This window comes from Primulina eburnea, chromosome 7, assembly GCF_022965805.1.
Source record: "Primulina eburnea isolate SZY01 chromosome 7, ASM2296580v1, whole genome shotgun sequence".
Classification (NCBI taxonomy): Eukaryota; Viridiplantae; Streptophyta; class Magnoliopsida; order Lamiales; family Gesneriaceae; genus Primulina; species Primulina eburnea.
Window position 1 is genome coordinate 6,874,167 of NC_133107.1, and position 25,384 is coordinate 6,899,550.

Sequence of the window (25,384 nt, forward strand, 5' to 3'; positions counted from 1 at the left end):
TGAAATATAAAATTATCAAATTTGAGTAAAACTCAAATATGTTCAAAAAAAATTTCGACTCAACTTGAGTTTAAATTATTTTGTACAATTTACAAGCTTTATTATATTTCTATATTAAATAAATTTATTTTGAGTGTTTATTTTTTAAAAGCTCACCATCATGTACAAATATTTCAAATACTCGAGCGAAAAATACTAAAATTTCGAGTTTCAAATCCAACTATTGAATAAATTTGATTTGAAGTACAAAATTTTCTTCATACAACTCGATTCTATATTTTTCCAATTAAAATACTTTTCCCACGGTAACACTGAATCACGTGAGCTCCGTATGCATACAAACAGGAGGAAACCCGAAACCGGTACCAACATTATATTCCGCACATTTGTACAGCGTGTACATGTTTTACAAAACCATGTTTTCCTAATACAGGACAAAATTTCATCGTACAATCCAAACTAGCATCAGTTTGGAAGATTTTAATAAAAGAATAAAACTATCCCTAAAATCCCACCTCAATTCTCAAAACAAGAATTCACTCAGCAGAATTCACTCCCATGTATTTTTTTCACAGCTCTGTGCTTTAAAAATACTCGAAACTAGAATAGATTTACCTAATATTGACATGATGTATGTTAGCATCGGTGACTGTCCGATGAGGATCCTGTTCGAAATGCACACGTCCATTGACTTATCTTGGTGCTAGGTTCATTACATCAAAGGAAGGTACGCTCCCCCGTGTCCCTTTCTTAGAATAAGGGGTCCAGCATTATCAGGTACTTTATCCAATTCCCTGTTGCATGCGTCGATTACATCACCAAAACCTGTTGCTGTAGTGGCCAAATGCAATTTTAACCTGATATCTCTGGTCCTTCTAAGCAAACATCTAAATGATTTCGCTAGATACTTCCAATCTGCTGGCAAGCCTCCTCCAGTCAACCAAACTGAGAATTGGGATTGGTCTCCCCTGGCTTGCATCTCAGATCGATAAAATCTTGCAAGTTCGATAAGCATTGATGGTTGGAGAGGTAGCACGGCTACAAATTCAGCAACAAACTGCTCGGTAAGCTCAGGGTTAAGCATTTGTTCCCACAGCACCAGAGCCCATTCACTTGGCTGGTTAAGACCATAGGCTTCAGCAACAATTAGGGCCTCCTGAAATCTGAACTGCTCAACTAATATTCGCCTTGCATTAGTTTCAGAAAGATCGAGCCATTTTGTATCTGGCATTCTAATCTGTAGGGATACAAGAGATGCCTGAGCACAAGCTTTGAGGGTTTTGTTTCCAGCATCAATAGAGGAGTGAACTTCAGCAGCCTTGATGAAATAACACATGGATTCAAGGAGGTCCTCATTTTGGTCCTTGTCATTACGGAGAAACCATTGTTGAGAAGATTGCTTAGCTCGTAACTCCAGAAGACTTGCAGTATCATGCTTCATGTCAAAGTGATTATAGACCTGCACAGGAGAACGGGATTCAATTAATGAGAGAACATGAAAAGAATCGATCTTTCTCAGAATTTTAAAACTGAAGGTGGATTATCACTTCTCCAGGGAGATTAAACATTTAATATTTTCAGCTGGGGAGCCAAGGGGGATTGGAGGTGGGAAATTGCATGTGTTCAAATTCAAACCATGGCAAATGCATCAAGATCACTCGGGTTGATTTGCTTAAGGGATATCAGAACAGCCATTCGAAATCCTCTAACTGCTTCAGCAGTGGCACTATTTGCATCTGCAGCTGCTGAGTACTTTTGAAGGAGGAGATCCAGTTGACCATTTTCAATCAGAATTCCGAGTATAAAATCGAGTGCATGGAAATTTCCAACTCCTGTGATCAAGCGAGCTAGGCATGAGAAATCACCCTCCCATACATAAGCTTCCACCCTGGTTGCTGCCAGAGCCACAAGAACATCTACTCCATCAAGGCATGCTGACGACTTGTAAAAGTGGTGGGAGAGAATGAGAAGCTCAACCTATGAATCAAAATTTGGCAAATAAGTAATTTAGCCGCTTAAAATGCAACGAGATAGCCACCCAGGGAAGTTAGTTAAAATGTCAGATTTGCTGTAATATGTTAACCAAGTGTCTGAGAATCAAGATGTCTTAGATGAAAGAAACAAGAAAGTTAACCATCGACATGAGATTAAAAGACCACGAAATAATTTAATGCAAGATCCTGTGGCTGCACCCATCCACATCAAGTAGAACCACATTACCCACATTACCTCACATGCATGTGGTATCTCTTGCCCGGTGATAACTAATCTCATTAACGCATGACCAATTTCTGAATCACTAGGGCAAAGCTCAGCCCATTTCAAGAAGTCTGAAAACCTCCATAGAAGTGGAGCAGGACCTTCCTCCTTCTGAGACTCCATATACCCACCACGATGTGCTGCCAATAGACCCTGAAAAATATTGAACACAAGTAAAAACTCATAAAGATCTCAAAAACTTTCGAAATCAAACTATGTTTATGATAAACTGCTCGATGTGGACCAAGAAGGAAAGTGCAACTCAACCAAAATTTTTTGCTGCACAACCGAGAGGTCAGACACACACACACTCAAGCATCAGACTCGTAGTCACCTTTAGAAAGGATTCTGCAAGAATTTGAGCTATACTAGCAGCTGGGATGGAGTGACTCCTCACTAAAAGATTGGCTTCGTCAAAAGAATCCTGTGCCTTGAGAGAAAGCAATTGTAGCAGTTCAATTGGTTGTTTATCAAATGCCTCAGAAAATAAGAGCCCCAGCACATTTGCAGTCTTCACAACAGATATTATCCTCTTACATAAACCCTGTCCACTACCTTCCATTAAAATTGCAGCTAAGTTCTCCAAGACCTACAACAAAAAACAAAGTAATCAACAGTTGAATTATCAATCTGGAGGTCTACATGCACGAGTAGAATCGTGATTCTTTCTAAAAAAGGTAATTATCAAAAGCAGACACAGGCAATCAGCCAATACTGTGTACAAGCTCATACATTCGTGCAAGAAAATACAGCAGACAGAATCGACCAAAAAGGAACCAATCGAATGGGAGAATTACGGAAGTAATTTTATTAAAGTTCTAGTGGAAATAGACTGTCATATAAACCTTGGATATACATGACCAGACAACTTGATAGATCACATGATGTTGAATATAACCATAAAAATCCATCAGTGCATATAATTACAGAAACAAAGTGGCACCTTCAGTGGCTCAATCACACGATGACCAGTCTGCAGATTGTATGACTGTATGATATCACGAGTTTCATCATCCAAAGTGGATATGGATACTTTGTTTCCAGGGGTTGAAAGAGCAGCAAGCTTCAAAGCAGCATGTACAAGTGAGAACTCAGCTGGTGCCTTGTCTGGGGACAGTTTATGTTGCAGTTGTCTGGCAGCATTTGTTTGCCCAAAATCTAGCAATGAAAGAACTGCCCTTTCTAGCTCAGCAGGTCCAACTCTTTCCTCCCACCTTGATATTGATGCATCTATCTTACAGTTTTCGTCATCCAACTGTGAGTCACATCTGAGGTTCAGTGGAGTAGATTCAGAGTCAAACTTTCTGTCCACTGCATCAAATAAGGGCTTTCTTGATAAGCCAGAGCCTTTTGGTCTTCTTTTTGTTTTTGTGTTGCCTTCAGTCATGCTTGAAAAGCTAGAGTCCATAGTTTGAGGAATTCTAATATGTAGCTGACTATTTTCACGATCATTCTTCTCCGAAGTTCTGTTTCTCAGCGCAGTTATATGATTGTCCATTTTTGTAATAATGCTTGCAGTACGATCTATCAAGTTAGAACCCTTGCCTGTTCTAGCCTCACAGGTGGGGTAGGTTACTGTGGAGTCACCCTCATTCTTCACCTGAGCTTCTGATTCCACAGCCAAGAGCCACACTCGAGTCTCAATTTCACGCAGAAGATGCATCGGATAAAACCTAATAAACATTATTCATTCTTAGTCCTTGATCACAAACTGGAATTCAAGTTCGTGTAACAATCTTGTTAAAAAAAATCTTACGGATGCGATAAAGTTATCATTCCACTCAGCCACTGTAGAGTTAACAGCAGTAATTCAAGTAGTTCTTTTGCCGGAATATCTTTTTCTGCTGACTCAGCATGTTTGAGGAAGAACATCCCAGCCTGAAAAACATAAAGCAACTCAGCTAATGTCATAGTTGTTACCACCACAGATTGGGGAAATAGATGCACTGTCAGTCCATTACTCTGCCTCATCACCACCCACTACAACTTCTATCCCAAAAAAACAAAACATGTGATAAAGCCTGTAAAAGCATATAACACAGAATGAAAGATGCAAGAAAATACTTTTATGATGCCTGCTGTTACCTAATCTTTTTCTTAGTGAATAGTTTTACCTGCATTGCTGGAAAGGAATATCTGATAAAAAGAGTCTGGCAGTGGCTCCACAAAGCAACCCTCTCCTCTGGGACATCCCAAAGATATTCCTTCCACTCTGAAACCATGGCTTCAGCCTAGACATGAACAGAAGCACACATTACAACACAAATCAGACTCAAGAAGGGAAGCACAGATTATTTCACAGAAATCGCGACATAACCTCAAGGCTGCAAGTTACATTGTCTATGCAACATAATTTGGTTCAAAATTTAAACAATATTCGACAAAAAACATTGTATTAAGCAGAATTGATTATGTTGAGTACTTTAGTGATGGTAAAGTACTCATTATTCGTCCTTGTGGGGAAGACTAAATGCAAAAGGTTCGAGGGATGCAAAAAACAGTTGACATGATAACTGATAAGCACTTAGCATTACTCAAGTTTCTACATTGAGTGACTGTAACAAAATCCAGGTCATTCAGTATTAGAACAAAGATTCCAAGTAGGACTAAAATATGAAATCTCCCCCTCATACTTCATCAAGCTAAAATAAAGATTTAGATGATTAAGGAAAAAGAAGGTGAATGAATGACCCCACAAACTCGACCATGTCACTGGAGTGGAAGATAATTCAAGGTCCAGACTCCAGACTCAAAAGTAGTACCAGATAGCAACGTGAGCAGCAACAAGCCCATACTGCATGAATTAGCTAAATAATAATTTAAATAAAAATAAATGAGTTTAACCACCCTTGACTATAAAGTATAAACAATCAAAGCAATGGATAGTTCAGCCAGTGCTTAATTTCTCAATAATCAATCCTATTTGATACTTGAGATCTAAATTTAAAATTTCAACAAAGAACTTCAACACATTATAGAAGTAACAATCAATCATGTTCGTCGTACAGGATACTTTGGATCTCTGAAGATAACAGGTATGTAGCATATATATCTTACAAACAGAAATAAACAGAAATATGTCTCAAGTGACTAGACTTCAAATGAAGCAGTATTCATTCCTAAAATTGCACATCCAACAAGAAATAGCATGTAAGCAGCTGCTTTTAATTTGAAAATTAAGCTAAACAAGATGATTTTTTAAAATTTTGATGAGTGATAATCTATGATGGTTTACGATTTTTCAAAGTTAAAAACACACTATACTACTGTTTCTTATACTTTTTGCTATTTCTATCTACACATAAATCTTTATAAGAAAGAAACACGACTGCGAAGATCCTTGCGGATATTGATACATGCATTTAAATGACCATTAAGTTATTCCTTAACTGAATGTTTGATTTGACTCCTGATGAAATATATGTACGACAGCTCATCTAAAACAATTTATCAACTTAAGCATGATTTTCCTAATTGCGCCTAATTCTCATTTTTGAGCCATGCTTGTTCTTTTTCCCGAATAGGTACATAATTTAGGAGAAATAATGCTCTTTACTGTAACTGGTTGTTTCATGAAAAATTGGCAGAAGAGTTTTGGTATCTTCTATTTTTTTGGTATATTCTGGTGAAAACTCTCCGTGTTGCCATTTTTTTAGATGTAAATTATAAATGGTTCTTAATCAGTCTTCAAGGGCCATAGTCATGCCCGGATGCTGCCTTACTCTCAGTTCTCTAACATCGTGAACATGCTGCATATCTGCAGTTAACAAAAATCATATGAAGCTTGTGCAAACATCATCTCTCTGAGTAATACATCGAAAATCTTTTCCACACTAATGCATACTATGTTCCTGTGTATGAGTGTAGGGAAACTAACTATTCGTCATCAATTCTTTTGAAGGTTGTTAGATTATAATCTAAAAAAGAAGCATCTACACATGATTAGACCATCTTTCAACAAAACAAATGATAATATCTTCAGTTGAAACATAACAGGAGAGCACTATAAAAGATTTAACAAGCACTCGGAAATAAAAATCCTAATGTAATGAATATATGAAATAAATAAAAAACTGATGGTGCAGGTTCCAAAAGCACCACATACTTTCATGGTGGCATACATAAAAAAACAACACCTCTAAATATGAAAGGGATGACAAACATTTAAAGATATTTTGGCAAATAATTACGGAAGATAGAAGATCGGAGATAATTTACCTGCATCTCAGTAACATGATTGACAGCAGATTTCCAACGCGATTCACCACTTGCCTCCAACTGTTTGGCCCAACTGCGTGCCTGTTCCCAATACCCATTCTTTTCTAAAGCTGCTAAAAGTGAAGCATCGTCTAGTGTTTCATTTCCTAATAATGGAAAATCATCACTTCGCAGAGAAGGTTCAGCCATATTAATTTTCCAGTATAGTCTTCCATAATGTGTTGCAGCAGATCCTCCATCACTAAAGTCTGTAGCAGAAAGGAGCTGTAGCAAGCATCTCTTTTCATATGGAGATGAACATCTCGAAAGTATTGCATCAGCAGCTTTGACAGCAGTAGAACTTATCCATGAAATTCCACTTGTCCCTTCTTTTTCACGATATTGTTGTATATGAGGAGATTCTTCCTTAATTCTCGTAGAAAAGGATCCAAGATGTGCTGAAGCTTCCGCAACACGCAACTGCGAGAAGGCCTGGAAAGAGAAAGGAATCTAGTTAATCGAGAAAAGAATCTATTAGTGATGTCAACAAGTTAAAATGACAAGGGACTAACAAACTTTGCTCCATCAAAAAATGAGGAAAAAATAAATTGGAAAAATTAAAATCACCCAAAGAAAATAACTTTAGCAGAAAAATAACACACACAAGGGTTTTCGAATTTTTATCTTCGATATCTTTCTCAGCCTGGTAGCCGAAATTAAGCCTACCATCCTCTCCTCAATTCACAGAACATATTAATATTTAACCTTCAACAGTACAGACGAACACTTGAAAATAATGACTAACTGAAGACCCAAAAAAACAAGAATAAAAGAAAATTGTTTCAAATAACTTATTCTTAAACCTGGTTATGGAAAGAAATGATGTGCCTCGTATAACTCAATTTCAAGTAGGGTTAAGTTTTTTATAACATCATAGGCTAGGCAAGACATGCATCAACCATTGACTCTCATAATGGAAAGGGTGAAACTAATACCGGTTACAATTAAGAAATTTTCATATGGAATAGTAGATAATGATCAGGTAGTTAAAGCAAATTAAAACTTACCTTTTAAAAAGCAAACATGGCAATTATTAGCAAGCAAGAAATTGTTACAACAAATTTGAGCAACACTGTTTTTCTCAACAGGCGCAATTCTATCATCCAAATTGTTCATTAATTGTAACAAAGCGTAAAGAGAAGTAAACAACCTGAAGGGCTCGGATAAAAGGTAAAAGAGAACATGACGGAAGAAAGATTTCAAAAGCTTGAAGCAAGGGAAGGAACAGATGCTGTTCGCAGAGCACAGCGACCATTTTGGTCAAGGATATTGCCACACCATCAGAGTCCTTTGAAAAATTGGTATCTCCATCTGTCAGTTTATCTGTTTTTGCTTCACCAACAATACTTTGATCGTTGATCATACCAAAATCTTCAGCAACTGTAGATGCCTCCAAAGTCAAAGAACTCACTGGAATGGGTTCCACAAGACGCCTGCGTTTTGAGTTTCTTCGATTATAATGAAAGGTTATAGTTCTAGAATTAGCCGGAAGGGAATTTGTAGCCTCCACCGCAGCTCCAACATTTTTTGCGATTTGGGAGGCAATATCATTCACTTTGATAGCTGAAGTCTCCCTGCTAAGATGGAAACTGCCATTTTACTCTTCCTTTAATTCCAAAAAAAATGGAAAAGAAAGAAACGAAATGATTGTCATAGAACTGTAGTTTTAGAGGAAAATCACAAAAAAATGTGCTTGACATACAACGGCTAGTTTTTGCAAAAAGCTTGAAAAGAATAAGTAGTTCTCGTTAATATGTTGATGATTGAGGAGGTAATCAGAACCTTGCTGCAGTTATTTCCAGCCAGACTATTAGGCATGACAATGGAGAAACATCAGGAAAGCAAGATGCAATCATAGCCAAAATTGACCAGCTCAAGTTCTTTGCTTTCAGGAGAAGGGCATCCCCAGGTTTTTCCTGTTTTTCACATTCTGCAATAATTCCAAATAATTCAACAGGTATGTAAAGGTTTTCATCTGGCAAGAAAGTATCACTCCTTCCTGCGGAATCCAGTTTTGATAAAGAAGTTTGTTTTTTCCTAGACTGCATGCTCTTCAATACTGTTAATAGGTGTATCTTTAATCGGGGGTCACTGAACTCCTTCGACGCCTGAGGCGAGGCAGACAACATAAATATGAAATGGAATTCAGTGTTATCAATTAAAAACAAAGAAATAAGTACTCCACTGTCAGGTAAAAAATTTATATGACTCATTTGAAGCTTACCACTTGGATTACTGCTTCAAAGGGATATTTTCCAACTTGAGCTTCTGACAAAAACCCAACCTAATTTGGCAAGCGGGGACAAACACAAATTCCTCTTAGACTTCAAAAATCTGTACTCATGCATTAAAAAGAGAGAACAAAAAGAAAAAAGTGTACCCAATCATTATCTCTTGCTAATACAGCAAGGTATTTGGTGCTCAATGGAATATTATGCATCCGACAAAACACAATAACCAATTTCCAGAGTTGGCTTGAAGCCTTCTGCTGAGACCTTAGATCAGCTCCATCTCCATTTCCACTGGACAACCAAGATCCATAGGTCATACCCATGGTTGCCAACAGAAGACTAGCTCTTTCCAAATGCTGCAGAACAAGCAGGAGTGCTCGTGATGGTTGATTGCAAGTGCTATAGTTTGTGTCACCTTTCTGGGTCATGTTACTAGAACACTCACGTAGATAATCATCAGCTAACGCACGCGCAAGAGTTTCTGTTAAATCAGTCTCAAGAGACGTTGGATAAAAAACAGAAACCTTCGGTGATAATTGTTTATATTGATTGTTTTCAGCAGACTTGTAGAAAGAAGATATTCTTCTCAAAGCAGCAACGTCTATTCGCATAATATCAGCAGATAAACCACAGAGCTCCAAAAGAAAACCGCAGGATGCCACCAATACAGTGTCATCAAAATGCGCAATGGCAAGAGGTATCACCTAACATCAGAAAGGAAAGATACTGACCTGTTAATAACTTCACAATAGTCTCCAAATTAGTAAAGCTTCATTCAGATCCCAGAACTTATAATAAGAGAGTAATTTTTCATAAAAAAAAGTTCGGAATGTAAAATTAAAGAGACATGCTCAAAAATCACTGTAGAAATAAATGCACGACAAGAGGATAAGAGAAAACTTTATTCAGTTTATTTCTGCATATACAAGGCTAGTGTAGAATACACGGGCAAACACCACAAAATCATATCAAAATAAAATCCCAATGCATCTGGGAGAATATCTTGTCTTACTAAATGTAATCAAATCAAATATTATCCTAATTGATTCTATCAAATCAACATTCCCCCCTCAAGTTGGTGCAAAGATGTTCATTATTGCCAACTTTCTTACTACGATCTTCAAAGAGTTGTCTTGATAGCCCTTTAGTTAGGATGTCTGCAAGTTCCAGTGTACTTGGAACGAGTGGCGCGCTAATAAGTCCTTCAAGTTTCTCTCATATAAAGTGTCTGTCGATTTCAATGTGGTTGATTCTTTATGAAAAATAAATTGTGAACAACGTCGATTGCTGCTTGGAGAAAAATGAAGACTTATACGATTGGAAAAGAACATGCAACAAATTTTTAAGTGCCAAAGAAGAAGAGACGGTAACAGTTCCTTTCATGGCAACAAGAGAAAGAGATCCATCAGCAATTTTAACATTTTGCTTCCCGGCGCAAAAAATATTGGAGGAAAAAAATTGTGACGAACCCGCCATATGATCCGTAGCACCTGAATCCGGAATCTACGAGCTATTTCGAATCGAAGTTACAATGTTTGCCACAGAAGAGATACATGTTTGGGCTAGTGAACAGGAAGGATTGGAAGGATTCGAACGAGTTTGAAACAATTAGTACAGGTGGTCCAGTTGATCCTTTGTGAAAGGAAGACGTTCTTTTCTGAGGAAGATGTTTGTTGTCCACAGTCAATAATGTTTGTTTGAAAGGCGTGGCCATTGTTACCGTACATGTTGGTGTTGGTGTTGGTGTATGACTTTTTTTTAGATGGGCTTGTTTCTTGTATAATTGCCACAAGTATCGATGGTGTGTCATGGTTTGTTGCACTTCTCGCAAAAAGGTTTTGATTTCCCACCCTTTCGGTCCTCATAAAGGTTATTGTTCTTGCTAAACATGGCAGAGCTTTCTGTAACTATCGGCAAATCAATGGACTTTGGTAGCATCACATGGAGACGAGCCTCTTCCACATGCTTCCTGAATGTTTGGAAGAAGGTTGCAGCCAAGTACGCGGCCGCGAACCTTGTCCAGTTCTTTATCCAGGCTAGCAAGAAACACAATACTCTCATATCAGAGTCCGTCTCTTGAATAGCCTCCCACACTTCTCTGGCTGTCGGAAGAAATATAAACGGTTTTCTGATGGCAAGTACCATCGATCAACCATGTTGTGAGTTGTGACCAAGGAATTTTCAAATCACCGTTGTTTTTATTTTGCATCAATCGAGGGCGGAGGCTTCATCTCTCGGTTCAAGTAACCTAATTTGCCTTTGTCATCGATTACGAGACGGACAGATAGTGCCCATTCAAGATAATACCTCTCATTCAATCTGTTAATCGCTATTTGAAGAAAAGTTGTATCGGAGAGGGCGATGTTTGAAGGAGGTTGAGATCCGCCCTCCAATGTGTTATCACAGTCACTTGTAGCGGAAGAAGCCGATCCGGTGCCAACCATGGCTGCTTTGAAGTTCATGATCGATCATCGGTCTTTGATACCATGTAGAAATAAATGCACGACAAGAGGAATAAAAGAATACTTTATTCGGTTTATTTCTGCATATACAAGGCTAGTGTAGAGTACACTTACGTAAACACCACAAAATCATATCAACATAAAATCCAAATAAATATGGGAGAATATCTTGTCTAACTAAACTTAATCAAATCAAATATTATCCTAATTGATTCTGTTAAAATCAGCCAATATTATCCAAATTGAATCTATCAAATCAACAATCACCACACTAAAGATTTCAAATAATGTAGCATAATGCACCAATTGGTCTTGTTATATTCATAATTCGTGCTCAAAGTCTAATTTATCGGACAAAATAATTTTTATTCCTTTGTTTGCATCTTTTACACTTCAACTGTCCAACATCAACATTTGGCTTCTGATTCTCATTAATTCACCTTTATATCGTTCTTCCTCTAGATTTTTCCAAGGTTTTTGTGTTTATTGAAGTTTAACTGTTTAAGCTATACTCGATTCATTCACGCCACATTGCAAACAACGGTTTCCACAGGTTTCAACATTCTGGTCCATATATGGCATTCCAACATCTCAATTAAAATGTGTGGTAATTCCCGGGTGACTATACTACCTCCTTGGTGACCCCCTCATGAAGTGAATGATTAATCTACTTTGATATCTACTGTCAGTACCATATGCACGGGAACTTCAGGGTGAGCTCTTGTAAAAGACCCTTTGATAATAATCATGTATATAATTTACAACAATATCGGTGACAATTCAATGTCTCACATCTAGATTTGAACCCAAAAAGGGTACAGTTCTTGAATCTTGATGACATGTGAGTTTTATTCCACTTTGAAAATACATCATCCTAACCCAGTTCCTAGCTTCATGCAAATACAGAGGTACAAAATGGTTGTCACTTAATCAGAAGTAGCTATGCACAGCAACATATACAGACACAGCAAAGGAATAAAGAAACACAGAGATGATCTGCAATCAAAGAAGTACACGACTTTTCTGTAGGATAGGCAGATTGCTTTCATGCACAGCTGCAGAAACCAATCAAGGTATCACACTCTACCACACTACCAAAACAAGAACTACTGGAAGCACATATTTTGATTTTCTAGATGCCATTTATCTATAACCATTTTGTATCTTTATGATTCAAAGACTGTATTCTTACAGATGAGAGCAGAGACTCCTCGCTCTTTGTTAAAGGTGCAAGCAGGATTTGCACATCAGATTGGACATTAAGCTGCCCATATTTTCCTTCCTCCTTACTGTCAGATTTCAACTTGTAGACCCTTGCAGAGACAACGTGATTCAAAGCGGCCATTGCATGCCCACGATGTAAATGGTGTTCAAGGCCAACTCCAGTTCCCTGAAGTCAATGCAGAAAATAGAATATCATATAACACGAGGAGCTATGGGGGGAGGGGAGTCATAAAGTTGGGTGAGTTTATGAAACAGGATCCATAGCTTCCTGATTGCTGCTTTCTTCTGGAAAGAGGGGGCAATCCTAATTTTTTTCCGAGAATCAATTTGGAGAATTTCGGCGTCTAAGAATGCTCTTTACATGCATAAGTAAGGATTTTAAGAGCTGAAGAGATCAAAACCTCCAACGACGATACATAGAGTTCCTCCTCAATATGTTTTTGGACAGCAGCTTCCCAGGACATCGCACTAATCTGAGCATGGCCACTGGAATTTACCACATAGTAGATGTCTCTCAGCATAGAAAGTTCTCCATTCTCGGAGTCAGCTAATGTGTGCCAGCCAATTGGCCCCTGTTGAGACAGAAGAAACATTTGGGTGATAGAGATCATTAGAAATGCACATAGAATGTTTTTTTTTATTAACACCAACATGTTCTAGCATTTAGAATGATTTTTATATTAACACTAACATAACAAACAAATACTTTAACGAATTCTATAACAAAACACCATAAAAATATTAGATTTCGAAACATTGAAAACAATTCTTAACATGAAATACATATAATCAATCCAATATTCGAAGTAACCTGCACAAATAACTGAATCAATCTCCGAACAGACTTTGGAAACCAACATGGGATCATCAGTCGAAATGAAGTATCTCGTACAGAAGAGGAGAAAACACCTTCCCGCCATTTCAAGTACTCAAACAAATCAGAATACCCTGATACCGTACTCCAAAAAAAAAAAACTTGATGAGAGAAATAAGATATGAGCGAGATTCAATAGTATATATGGTCAGATGGGGTAGCAGGTATAAGTATAACAACTCACCTTGCGTCCTAACAGGCAAACTGCCGCAACTGGGTTCTTGTCCAAAACAGGCTGCCACGAGTTTGATCCACAATGTAGGGAAACGTTGCAAGGCTGGTCTAAGGTTTTCCAAGGTGCATTGAGCTGAGCTATAATGCCGGTTAACACTGCTACTAGTAAGGCATTCTTGAAGAGGAATAGGGGCAAACATCAATGTGGCTATAGCTGCCATTTCCCCAGCTCCTTCTGCGATGTCATCAACCACATGTATGATGTCATCAACCCCATGAATGCCAAGTTTACTCCCAGGAACTAAATTGCGCAAAGCAACTGCACGGGCATTAGAAAATGACCCATCATATTCCTTCCCCTTAACCCTCAGTAAAAGCAACCACTTTGCCCACTCATTAGCACCCTGAAGAAACATGTGGTATGAGACATTTTATAAGCATCATATTACCCTAATCAAAAGTCTCAGAATAATTAAAGATTGAATCGTAAAACATGTAAATAATTTTTTTAAAATATCATAAGTTGACTTACAGCTGCATCCTGTAAAAGTGAAAGAGATTCATGATCTACTGCGAGGTTGTGATGGTCAAGGTAAATGTCCAGAAAATTCAGCAAGTTATACTGTGCGCAGAAGTGTATAACAACTTTATGAAACGCTAGAACTGTAGCTGGATTAACTGATACATCACCAATAACTATCAGATTATCCGATGAGCAGTCAGTGGGGGCTTCCAGCAATGACTTGTCATGTACCTTAAATATAAAACCCGAACGTGCCAGCAAAGGCACAATGTCTTCAGTACCATGCCAATAATCATTTAAAAAGATATAACTTTTTGCGAGTTGCAGTTCCATAAGCATTCTCAAACTCTCTGAGCACATGGTACTCTCAGAAAACCTGAAAACTTGGATGCTTGGAACATCCATACACACAAAATCTAGCTCTTCAACCACGTCTGTAAAATTATGATATCCAGGAACACTCCCTCCACTCTCAATGCCTGAAGCTGAATGTGTACCATCCAACCTAATGCTGAGTCTTCCACTGCAGAGTGCATATGATGGAATTACTTCTAGTAGCTTAGAAACTTCGGACCAGTCATTGTGGCATGCATGGTATTCAAGTTGTGATTCCCACAATACATTCACACCCATTAGAAGAGGTTGGTCCAGCAATACCTGCACAAGAAGAAAAAAGAAAAACTAATTTAAAGTTTTCCTCGAAAAATTTGCCTCAAGAGTTTTATATGAGCAAGTTTGGCAGGTAGTAAAATATATTTGTGTTCTTAGTTTGTAAGAAATAGTTTACGAATGGTTTACAAACAACCGACACCGACCAATAAATAAAATAATCCACATCATGTTCGAATCCATCTTTCTTAGCAAATAAGAGATACCATAATAAAATCTATAATTCCATTTGGAGTTTGAACGGGGTACGAGGCCGAGGCCATTTTCATAAGAGGAAAGGAAATACATGTGAGTTGCATAATATTCAGCCCGCATATTGGCTTTATGGTCGAAACTACCTAAAATGGTCTCAATTAGTTCGCACTTTTCTCAAGGGAAATGGAAAATTGAGTCATTTTCTCAAGTAATGCTACACTTGAATCTCACGATCTTCAAGAATCAAGAGTAGCCCATGGCCTTATTCATATCTAAGCTATTCCTGTCACAACAAAACTAGATTCTGAAACAGAATATCATAGGTTTTTGACACGATGAAGAATAATATTGTTAAGAAGGTAAGTAAATAGAAGATTATCATAAACATACCTAATTGTTTCATTTGTCCTCTGAAACAGAATATCATAGGTTTTTGACACAATGAAGAATAATATTGTTATGAAGGCAAGTAACTGGAAGATTATCATAAGCATACCTCATTGTTTCATTTGTCCTTTTGGCAAATGAGGTGTTTTGGTGGTCATTTTTCATTTGTTTGGGGTGGCTAGAGGCAGAAAATTGATGAGTATGGTCAATTACCATTTCACAGTATTAATGTATAATTATCTTTAACATTCCAAATTCCTCTCTAGTGAATTCAAAAATATGATCTTAAAAATATATTAGTATGTTTTAGTGAATATATATCAACTAAGAAAAACTGGAGTTTGTATCGTTTCATTTTCTAAGATTTTGATATATACCACATTAACTTTTCATAACCATTAAATCTTAGCAGGATTCATGGCTCTAACAGTATTCAGACCATCACAACAACAAAATAACATAATTTTTTATGATTTATAGCTTCCGTTGTTGAAAATGATAAATAAATTGCAAGTTCAAAAACATAGGGGAAAACATCCACTAGAGGTAAAAGGTGGCAGCATGTAATTAAGGTCACATGTCTTCAGATGGCAATCTTTTCAGTAGAAAAATCACAAGTTAAAAAATCATGTTAATTTGTTTTTAAGGGACCTAATAGGAACAAAGTGGAAAGCAAAGATCATGAAAGAAAACGTGGCCATTCAATGGACAAACTTTGACGCCAAACATAAGATATGAGATATTTCTGTCACGTAACTATACAAATGCAAGTATGTATGATTTCTGTCCCATAATTTCTCAGGTTGACTACCATCACTGAATATAAAAACCTTCGAGCAATTAATCCACATAATGGTTTCTACACTGAAATGGATCCACATAATTATTCAATTGTGGCTTCAAACTATTACAAATATTTCCACACACCTCAACAAGCTCCTTTTAGGACCCTACAAACTATTCTAATATAATACGTAATCTTCAGAAGTTATCCATGAACAGAAGGTTTCTTTTAAATTGTGGAATATATGTAGCATCTTGTCATCTGTCACAGAGTTGATAAAAACATGATAGAAATTAGCATACACAAACAAGTATATACCAATTATTTAGACGATGAACGTTAGCTAGAGAGACTCTTTAATACAAGGAGACATTTCAATTTGTTATTTATCCCAAACCTTTACGGAGATGTGAACAGTGATATTAACAACATGAATCAGGAAAAGGCCACATCTGACTTACTCGATCAGTAACTCTTTTATCCCAGGCATCTGACCATGCTACTGCGCCAGACCAATAAGCACCATAATTATTTTCGCCATCAACTTCTGAATCGATGGACCGGTCATCAACACTAGTCCATAAACCCAAAACAACTCCATCAATCTCACCACACGAAATGATAAGATTGTTATAGAGCGGATGCAATAGGTGCAGACTTATCTCCCCTGGTGCAACTTCATTAGCTGCTTTCTTGAGCTCTTTCCATCGGCTAGTCAGTGTCCCAAAGAAGCTACTGCAAGGATATACCCTCTTTTGCGAAAAAACTGTCGTATTAGCTAAAAAGTAACTTCAAATCGATATAAACCTAGCAATTTTCAAAAATTAAATGATTTGTAACCATCTCACATACCTCAATAAGTGATACCAACTCCAATATTTTCAATTCTTGCGATCCAAGGTATCCATATCTTTTCATCTCTTCAGCAACTCGAACACGAAGAGATCTTCTAACAGTGCCAAAAACAAGCTGTTTGAGTGTAATCTCAACATCCTCCCCAAGTTTTTGCAATGTTGTTATTGCAAGCCCTATCTCATCCTATCCATAGAAAGTTATGAATAATTCAGAAAAAAGAATAAGTAATTCTTTTTATTAGAGAACCAGAATTAACAAACCTGTAAAAATAAATCATATGCAATTGCTCTTCCAACAACGCGGATATCATTAAAGTTATCATGAGATTCTGTGCCAGGTACAGAATCATTCAAATGATGAAGATGCAATCTGAGCACAGCCAATGGCAGGCGGCCAGAAAGTAAAGCATCTTTGACAACAGTTTTAAGGTCTAAATTATCAATCTCCCAACGAGCAATCATATCCCTAGGATTTTCAAACTGAAAAATACTTCCTTGAGTGCTTCCTTCAAAATTTATGACTGCACCATCAGTGTTTTGAAAATCTGAAACAGTATTGGCAGCAACTTTACCCACAGGCATTAGAACAAGATTTTCAGCTTTGCTCAAGTCTGTTTCTGAAGCAGAAAGTGCAGTTTCATATTGGGCCGATTTATCCAATAACAATGAATCTGCTGCAACAACTGGAATCTTGAACTCATCCTCGGTCAAATCTGTATTAACCAAACTCGGCAACCCCACAACATCCATCTAGAACAATTAAAATATATACATTAACAATCATGACAATGCTTCTTGTAAAATTACAAAAAATTATCTGGAAACCTACCAATCCTTGACCTGGCCTTTTGAATTTGGAATCTAGTACCCTCTGCAGATTACGGATAACCACCAAAAAATTTGCCATTTCCTTGAGCCTCCTTGAATATTTATCTTCATCTAGTTCTCTATCTGTTAAGACTAATGAAAGAGAGAGACTTTCACCACCTCTAACATAACCTGGCTTTTCAGGGTCTTTCTCATGCTGCAATAGGCCATATTTACGAATGGCCCTGGTTGCAAAGCTTGTGGCCAATGCTAGAAGCCTGCATCACATTAATTGGAACCCACTGACTTCAAAATGATCAAGCCATTGAAAAAAAATAACCACCAAAAGTCAAGTTAAACACATGTGAGTCAGTCAATATTTTGACAAATAGCATCTACAGTAATCTAATGGCTTGAAGAAGAAAACCAACATATAATCAGCTTGCGGTAAAGAAATTGAAAGACAAACTTCACCAATAATGAAACACAAACTAAGCAAAATAACAAGGAAAACGTGCTATCTAAGGTTTTGTATAAATCAAAGAAAGAGTAAAATGGAAACTTCTATAGATTCTTTGAACAAATAAAGCTCCACAATGCATTCATTTAACAACTATATGTTTTGCATTATTAACTAAAAAGATCTAGTTTATGAAACATCCAATGTTTATAACCACAACTAGCTCTACTTCTCTTTTAGGATGTGCTTCACCAGGATATTCCTCAAACTACGACACAATTATTCATTATACTGTATCCACTTATGCAAGGTTAATGATTCATACACCATAACAAATTCCACATACAGCACTGAGAAAAGCTAAAGATAGTGGCACTACTATACTATTGGATCCATACTCCTGAAATCTGAGGGTGCTCTAGCCAAGAAAATATTACAATCGCTTCAAATGTGCAAGAACATGGCGACGTATCAAAAGCTATATGCAACAGTAATGTTCTAACTCAAGCTTTTAAAACAATCCGACAGTGTAAAAGCAAAATTCTGATTCTTGTACCACATCAACATCCGGAAATTATTGCTACCCAATAATACTCTTCCAAATAATTGTTTGAACTTGAAACCATTGAGATCAAACACATGTTCCTGAATGTTCATGAGTTCATCATTGTAATTTGTACCAAAAACGATACCTGGTAGTAATGGTTCATAGAAGAATGGGAACACTTGTTGCTATCCAACAACAGCCAATCAAAACAAGGTTCGACACTGAAAATACACATTTACAAAGGGGTGTGATGTTCTTACTCCTCGAAAATGATGGTTTGTATTAATAAGTTACCTACAAGCCTGCTGTTTGTGTGTTTTTTATATGTTTCTATAAAAAATATTCTACTCAATTTATGAGAAGCAATATTCTGATAAAATTTATCTTCACACCCATATAAGTGCAATGATAAAAACTTTGAGATTGCCATTGTCCAAAAAAATGTAATTATATATTGGGTGATAACTACGGAATACATTCTTATGACTACCGTCTCTAAATATTGGCTTTTGTTCAACGAGCAGTAGAGAAGAAGGATATCCACCTAGCTCAATCGAGACCAATACTAGTGATGTGTTGTTACAGCATTTCATCCACTTTGGTATACAGACATTCGGATATATGACTAAGTGATTATATAAGACAAATGAACCAAAGCCTTATACTACATTCTTCAAATGGAACTCAAAGAAATTAAATTACACCATAACTCTATTCGCTGAGCACACTCTAAGTGTTTTCTTTTCTTTTGTGACGTTCACAAAGTGGCAATTTCAGTGCCATTGTGATTTCGAGTAGGAAATTTCTCATTTTATTTGAGGATTCAGTTTTCATTTATGTGTAGATTTTCTATGTGTTTTATCAAGCTAACTACCTTTAATTTTAGTCTTTTGCCAAAGTAAGATATTTGTTCCCAAAAAGAGTTTCTCCAGTAACAAACGGATGTCTTTCATCACATAGACACAATTAATAGTTTCTTTTGGGGTCTCGATATGCCAACGTCCTAAGATCCAATCGGCACATCTAAAATGAAAAACATACAACACAGAGCATGTTAGCCTCATCGAAGATTCTTGCAGACACTTCTTAGTTAGTATCTGGGGTTACAATGCGTAGAAATTTTTATTTCAAAATTTGGTAGCTTTATTCATACATTTAAGCAATTGTGTGAATAGCTTTAAAGATGGCTGTAACAGGTGATAAAACAAGATTTTGAGTGATTAATTTATGATGATTTGTGAATAGCTTTTTAAGGTGGTTGTAACAGGTGATAAACCATGATTTTGAGTGATTAATTTACGATGATTGGAATAGCAGAAAATACTGTGGTTGGGGGTAACTATATTTTTTAAAAATAATTTGGAAAAGAACAACTCGAGACATATCATTTAAGAAATAGTAATTAAGAAAACGAGAGGTTAAAGCTTTTCAATATCCACATGCAGAAGTCAAGTTAATGCCACCAGCCAATCTACAATCTTTGAGGCCACCAAAACACAAATGGAAACTTAGCAGGAAAAATGAATTATACTTTTCACAAGCCTCCAACAAGGGTCATAAATTGTAAGCAGACAAATGTTGAAGTGTTTATCTAAAAATAATGTCAATGGATAAACATCAAATTAGTCATACCTTGATGCTGCAAAAACCTCGTTATCGATGCTTGCTTTAGATAAAATAAGATAAACAGCAGCAAAGAGCAACCTCAAGATACCTTCTTCTGCCAGGTTGACATCCATAAGCATTTCTAAGGATCTGAATGGCCATTAAGAAGAATGAAATTTAGATAATTCGATATTAAATTCTAACTTTTCACAGGTTCTCGAACAAAATGCAAAACACAAAGCATGAGACACCCATTCAGGTTAAATTTTCAGTACTTTTCATATCGACCAGCTCATTTTTTATGGCATAAAATCAAGCAAAGCCACAGCAAAATTTAGGAATCTTACTTCTCAATTTCATCGAATTTCAGTAAGTCTAAAGCCAACTGCAAGCGCCGGGTCCGAGAAATTTCCAAATCCCATCCTGTAAACGTTTCTAATACCATCGGTTAAATTATCCTAACCTTCTTTTGTATTTTCTCTTTCTGAACAAATCCATGCAACTTTAGCAGTTTCAACAGAAGAATAATATCAGAAGCAAGTACATGAATAAAAAAAATAACAAGACTTCGAATATCAATGAATCAACTTCCTGTCGCAGGCAGAGCAATTCCCAAAATGGCAGTAAGCTTTCATTGAGTGAGGAGCAAAAACACGACAAAACCATAAATGCCTTAAAATATTCATCATTGTAATATCACAAAACCATTTCTCGTCAAGTGTTAGTTACCTTCGTCAAACTAATGTAAATACAGGTCAATTAATCATAAGCCCAACTAAGTAAAGAGATCAGTAAAATATTTGGAAAGATTTGTCATCTAAAACACCACAAAGTCATGTAATTTATGCTTAAGTACTTCTGACTTCCACAAAGTTTCCTTATCGTGAAAATCAAGATGAGCTTTTGAAGATATTAAAAAGTAAAATGAACCAAGTTTCGATATTCAACATGCTATGAAGATCCAAGAATTAAAGTGAGAAAACAAAGATTCAAATAAATGGGAGGAAGTAGGAAGATGATGACATTAAGAGTTAGAATCAAACATTCGCGAATCAATTTCACACTGATCAATACAGAATTATATTGACTGAGAGTAAATATAGGAGTATTCCAGTATGTGAAATATCAAATGACAGATTGAAAGTGGCTTTTATGTGACTTAGAAGTTTTAGATTAAAAAAAAATTTTAAAAAAAAAGGATGAAAGATTTGAGAGAAATTCTCTCGAAAAATATATTGCTATTAGGGATGGAACACATTTACAGATCAACCACAAGAAAAAAAACAGTAGCATTTGTTAGAAGACAGAGGGGGCAAATTATTGCTTCCATACAGGTTCTCACCATTTTCGAGGCATAACTGTTCAGCGACTTCGGGCCCTTCGTATAAAAGAACTCTATCCAAGACCTCCAATTTCCAAGGTGACCAGAGTTTTGTAGTTCTAGTAATTCCAAAAAGATTCCCAGCTCCACTATTTAAGTTAGCAGTACACTTGGATAGCCTATAACCAAACGCTTCGATGGGGAAGAAATTTGAGGGAACTGAAATTGAAGGAAGAACAACTGAAAGGCCCTCTTTCGTCACTAGATATAAAAATCCATTAAAATTGCATCCGACAGATTCATCAGAAGAGACCTCCCAACCTGGCTTGTTATAGTTTATTTCATCATTCACGATGAAGTCTGAATGTAGATTAGAATGCACAACTTGACCCCATTTTTTCCCACAATTATCTCTCTTAATTAGATGAGTAATTCCGAAAGGAGAACAACAAATAACACCATATTCATTGTGTCCAACTGGGGGTAGAATAACTTTCCTTGTGAGGTAAGATGCTGAATTAAAATCCAGATACTTATTCCGATTGGGGATATATGGATCATTATGACTCCTCCGATACATGATATTACTTTCTAAACTTTTCAAAAGAATCTTACTCCGTAAATTACCAAAGTAAGAACTTCTACTTTGACCTGGAAACAGATTTTTGTCTTGACGTGCTGAAATATCATCAAAAGCTCTTTGGTAGCCAATTTCAGCTGCACATACTTCCCAACCAATTAAAAGTTCAAGGTTAAAATAGTCCTGATGAGGGATGACATTTTCGAGCAAATGATGGTTCACTTGGACAAGGTTATCGGTGCATAACATAAAGGTGACACCGCTTTCATCAATTACACCCAGCATTGAGGAATGTGGAAACATCAAGAGCCTCCTAAACTTCCTTTTACCAGAAAGACTGTCAACGCAGGGGTCTGAGTCATCATGCCCTTCATTAGGAACAGAACCATTATTTTTTGGCTCCTGGAAACTTGGACAGCAATCAAATCTACAAATAGTTACAATATCAACAGATGCTACAAAGACACCATTTGTAGCACCATAAAAAGAGAGCAGTCCAGATTTACTCAAGCAGATAAGATATCTCAGAGAAAAAATGAAGTCCACCCACTCACCCAATGGGTGCCTCTCAGAATATTTATCCAGCCTTACTGAGCAAACCCACTGTATTCCCCAGTACACTAGCCTCCCAACGACAATCCAAATATAAATACAATTTTCTTCAACAGAATCAGTATTAAAGGATGGAGAATTGATCATGGATAAGACAAACCCAACTAAATGATTTGAACTGCTAGAGAATATTTTGACACATTTATACAGATTGCTTACACCTCCACCTCTCGAATTAGATGCACAGTCATCCTCGAGTGTTGGCAAGGACGAACTTGGATCTGTATCTGTTTTACCGAGGGCAGCGTTCGCACCAATCATATTCCCATTCAATTGCTCTGGAGATATGTTACCATCGGGAGAAAGAAAATCTAAGATCTTTGATTCCTGATCAAATATCCTAAAGGAAACAACTACATTATCTGGAAATAATGCTCTGTTCGGGAACTTGGTACACACATCACTACCAGATGTTCGTGTTTCAACTCTAGTCAGTAAAGTCCGTAGCCAAGTCTTTTGAGCAACACTTGCTGATGGCCTATCCTTCTCGTATTCTGTATGAACTCCATTTGTTCTTGTCTCAGGGGCATCAAAATGCAGTTTGGACTCTTCTGGAACCTTCAAACATGGAGACAAGGTTGTCGGTGGTCCCCACTCCACCCACATCCCTCGCTCAACATCACCTCCTTGTGAAGGTTTCACTATTTTACTAGATTTATAAAATTGAGGAAAAGCATGCACAACCACCCCACGATTTCCACATACAAAAAGTAGCTCTTGAAAGGAAGATTCTTCATGCTGATCACAACTACCCACACAAAGGCCCCAGGCCACAGAATCGACATCACATATATGTGAATGATCAGTAGATCTTGAAAAGGTAACTCCTGAAGAACAACAATCATCTGAACCAGAACAGCTAGGCACATTCAATTCAGGTGGACTATGAGAAGTTTCAACAGAAATGATTTCAGGATCCTTGTCATTCACAGATTGATCTGCGTGAAAAATTGCATAAATAAATGAATACATAATTTGGTGTCGTGAAATAACCAAACAGGGATGAAGTTTAGAAAGTCACCTCTAACCAAGGGAATCAACAATGCTTCAAAATTGTTTGAATGCAACAATAACGACTTCCTTGCAGGAGAAATAAAACCTTCTCTAAAACTTGAAGGATTATATGGAAATTCATCAAAATCCCATTTCCGTAACTGCAGTATAGCAGGGCCATCACCGTCCTGAGGACAGTCAATGTCCATAGACCCCTGCAGGAAAAAGCCTCCAAGTATTCAATTCAATAATAAAAAGCAAAAAAAAAAAAAAAAAACCATGAAGATTAAAAAATATATAGATAATAGTTCTGAGATTTATTGGTAGAAAACTTCCAAGACGTTAGGATTGTTGAATGAAATCCATTAATCAATTGCTGAAGGAGCTCATGCCTCATGCCTTGAGACAGGAGAATCAGAAAACTAACTGCTTAACACCAATTATTCCAATTTAAATACACATATATCTCCAGCACAATCCCAAAATAAGAAATAAAATCCTTCGTTGCAGCACTAATTTCACTCCTTTCACGCTGTAACCAAATCCCAAAAAAAAAAAAAAAAACCACGGAAACAAACAAACCCAGAGGCCAGAACTGACTGATGAAAACTTGTACCATTTTTCCAACTTCCTATTCAGCTCGATCAACCATGGCGCACAAATGAAATGAATGACAGAGACATAAAACAGTGCAATCAACTAGTACAAGAGCAGAAGTTAGGGGTTGAACCTGAGAAGCCACGACGATTGAAGTGATCGATTCAATCGGTAATCACACTGCAAACTCACAATTATCGATTCTGCGATTCGATTGGCAGCTTCAACATACGTGCGATTGGGATTGGAATTGGAATTAAGGGAATACTGAAATCGGAAAACAATAGTGTGATGATTTGAATTTATTTTATTCATTTATTCTTAATTTAAATAATTTTGATATTCTAGATAAGGCCTAAAACTTTCCATTGTTTCTGATTGGGGCTCAAACTACAATTTATTTTTGCTACAATCTTGTGCAACATTTCGCATGACACCATTCTCAATTAAGGTCAAGATTCTAAAATGCAAGATGAAACATTAAGTTTTACTAGATTAAATAGATTTTAAACGAGATTAAGAGTAATTTGACATCTGGTAAAATTGAAAATGTATTCCGAGAACGTGAATAAATATTTTATAGATTTTTAATATGAATCACTTCAGCTGGATTAACAACTAAAATGATTTTCGATCCAGCCGAGTACGATAAATAACTAGTAGAGTCTGCTAGACTCATTGAATAACAATACACAACCGGTTGACCAAACAACAAGATTCCGACAATAAACGATAATTAAAAGATAAATAAAAGCAGTAAAAAGAATTAGACAAGTTTTTTTTTATAGAAATTCGTAGACAAACTTTCAATGTCTCCTTTTCTTCACGAACATGAAGGATTTCATTAGAAAATTTTATTTAATACAACGAGTTATATAAACTGACTTCGGTTAGTCAAATTTTAACCAATAAATTAAACTCCTAGTATCTCACTTAAAACACACTATTGATTTTAACAAGAATGGATTA

The 25,384-nt window shown here is 36.6% G+C and overlaps 1 protein-coding gene across 2 annotated transcripts; it reads right to left on the reverse strand.

Annotated features, from left to right (window-relative positions):
• Positions 1-348: 348 nt before the first annotated feature.
• On the reverse strand, positions 349-24,722 carry LOC140837026 (uncharacterized). Of its 2 annotated transcripts, none has more exons than XM_073202996.1 (26): positions 24,549-24,722; positions 23,847-24,033; positions 21,655-23,763; positions 20,660-20,735; positions 20,340-20,462; positions 17,723-17,978; positions 17,155-17,643; positions 16,892-17,077; positions 16,501-16,791; positions 14,014-14,661; positions 13,492-13,885; positions 13,245-13,381; positions 12,835-13,005; positions 12,402-12,599; positions 8,897-9,451; positions 8,741-8,800; positions 8,299-8,624; positions 7,667-8,090; positions 6,478-6,948; positions 4,374-4,490; positions 4,016-4,137; positions 3,203-3,932; positions 2,594-2,848; positions 2,230-2,412; positions 1,636-1,977; positions 349-1,459 (listed from the first exon to the last, which is right to left on the reverse strand). In XM_073202996.1, the coding sequence occupies exons 2-26, from the start codon at positions 24,025-24,027 to the stop codon at positions 713-715; spliced, it is 9,591 nt and encodes a 3,196-aa protein (XP_073059097.1). In that variant the 5' UTR covers positions 24,028-24,033; positions 24,549-24,722; the 3' UTR covers positions 349-712. The 2 variants fall into 2 exon arrangements, with proteins under 2 accessions (XP_073059097.1, XP_073059096.1); XM_073202995.1 differs by having other exon boundaries at positions 7,667-8,093.
• Between the last annotated feature and the right edge of the window lie 662 nt (positions 24,723-25,384).

Excerpts from the sequence above, each read along its gene's own strand:
- LOC140837026 (XM_073202995.1), bottom strand. The coding sequence starts at position 24,027 with ATGGACATTGACTGTCCTCAGGACGGTGATGGCCCTGCTATACTGCAG. Across the intron at positions 20,463-20,659 it reads AAATTCGATGAAATTGAGAA|ATCCTTAGAAATGCTTATGG; the intron begins GTAAGATTCCTA and ends ATGGCCATTCAG. Across the intron at positions 6,949-7,666 it reads CTTTTATCCGAGCCCTTCAG|GCCTTCTCGCAGTTGCGTGT; the intron begins GTTGTTTACTTC and ends TTCTCTTTCCAG.